Raw genomic sequence first — 1500 nt, 5'->3', positions numbered from 1 at the left:
GGCTCTCCAGGGGGCTCCGTGCCGGGGCGCACGGGGCGCGGAGCGGGGGTCCCGCTTACCGGACAGCGCCAGCATGGAGGGGAAGTCCCGGCAGTTGTAGACGCCGGTGGAGTCGGTGGCGCAGCTCTGCCACAGGTTCTCGAAGAGGGTGGAGGTGGTGATCACGTTGCCGTCCACCGTGGACACCCGCCAGTAGCTGTTGGGCAGCGTCACCCCCAGCAGCCCCCAGCCCAGCGTGCCCAGGAAGAAGCCCCCCGCCTCCACCGCCGCGGCCATGGCGCGCTCGGGGCTGGGGCGCACGGGCAGGGGCGCACGGAGCTGGAGCGCACTCGCAGGGCGAGCGGCGGATGGCTCAGCCCGGAGCGGCCCGCCAGGTAAAACCAGAGGCGGCCTGACGTCAGGGCGGGATAACGGGGCCGAGTGGCTGCTAACGGGGCTGGGGCAGGCGGGGCACCTGGCGGAGGGGGCGGGGGAGGTGTGGATGAGGGGCGGGGTTGTGCACCGTCTGCCTGGATCTCTGGCTCGCCACAGCCCTCGCTGTGTGTGTGTGTGTGTGTGTGTGTGTGTGTGTCCTCCCCCAGCTATGAACGTGACTAAGGCTCTCCTGGAGCTGGGGGTAGAACCCAGGAGTCCGGGCTCCCAGCCCCCCCTGCTCTAACCCACCAGCCCCCACTCCCCTCCCAGAGCCCGGGAGAGAACCCAGGCGTCCGGGCTCCCAGCCCCCCCTGCTCTAACCCACCAGTCCCCACTCCCCTCCCAGAGCCGGGGAGAGAACCCAGGCGTCTGGGCTCCCAGCCTGCAGGTCACGTTGACCTTCCCCCAGGCTGTAATGGGGTTGAGCCTGGCCCCTTTGACTCCGGCCCCTTTGACTCCAGCACACTGAGCTGCACCTGTTAGGGCTCATTCCCAAACTGCCCCTCCAGGAGCTGCAGCCTGATGCCAGCCCCCGGTCTGGCCCTAGGAACCTGCCCCCTATCGCAGCCCGTTCTGGGGTGCCGGGCAAAATCCATGGCCGAGTGCTGATGGAGCGGGAAAATCTTGGCTCCAGCTGATCCTGCAGGGAGAGGCAGGATGCACACTCCCTTGCGATAGCCAGGGACGCTCTGAGCGTCTCTCGGGCTGTGTTCCAAGCTGGCACCGACCTCTATCACATGCGCCCCTTCCTGTTGACACCCAGGGTTTGCCCCCCTTTCCTCTTGGGAGGCTGCCAGCCCCGGATGAGGAGAGGTGGGCCGGGCAGCGGTTTCTCCTGGATGCACAGTTGGAAAGAAGCTGGTGCATTGCACAATCCCCAAGGCATACACCTGGCTTAGCAAGGACATGAGGAAGGGGGGGACGCTGGTTTCTACGCCATGACAAAGGGCGATTTCTCAGAGCCAGACAAAGGTGGACCCGGCGCCAGCTGCCGGGAGCCAAATCTGGCTACGTTGAGCCAGAGAATAAGAGGCTGTTTACCCCGGCGGGGGGTGAGCCATCAGCGGGATTTATTTCTCCATCCCT

General features: G+C 66.4%; 1 protein-coding gene across 1 annotated transcript in view; it reads right to left on the bottom strand.

The window, feature by feature from the left end:
- The window catches only part of CLDN15 (claudin 15), a 2814-nt gene extending 2518 nt beyond the window's left edge, over nt 1-296 (bottom strand). The window contains exon 1 of the mRNA XM_026662854.2: nt 60-296. Coding sequence (XP_026518639.1) covers nt 60-276 — 217 coding nt within the window. The 5' untranslated portion in view covers nt 277-296. The remainder of the gene's footprint in view (nt 1-59) is intronic.
- Nucleotides 297-1500: the final 1204 nt, after the last annotated feature.

The sequence above is a fragment of the Terrapene carolina genome, unplaced genomic scaffold (genome assembly GCF_002925995.2).
Source record: "Terrapene carolina triunguis isolate 2854851 unplaced genomic scaffold, T_m_triunguis-2.0 Scaffold30811, whole genome shotgun sequence".
In the NCBI taxonomy this organism is placed as follows: Eukaryota; Metazoa; Chordata; order Testudines; family Emydidae; genus Terrapene; species Terrapene triunguis.
Note: the sequence above shows the minus strand (reverse complement) of the source record. Positions and strands in the feature narration are given on the sequence as shown.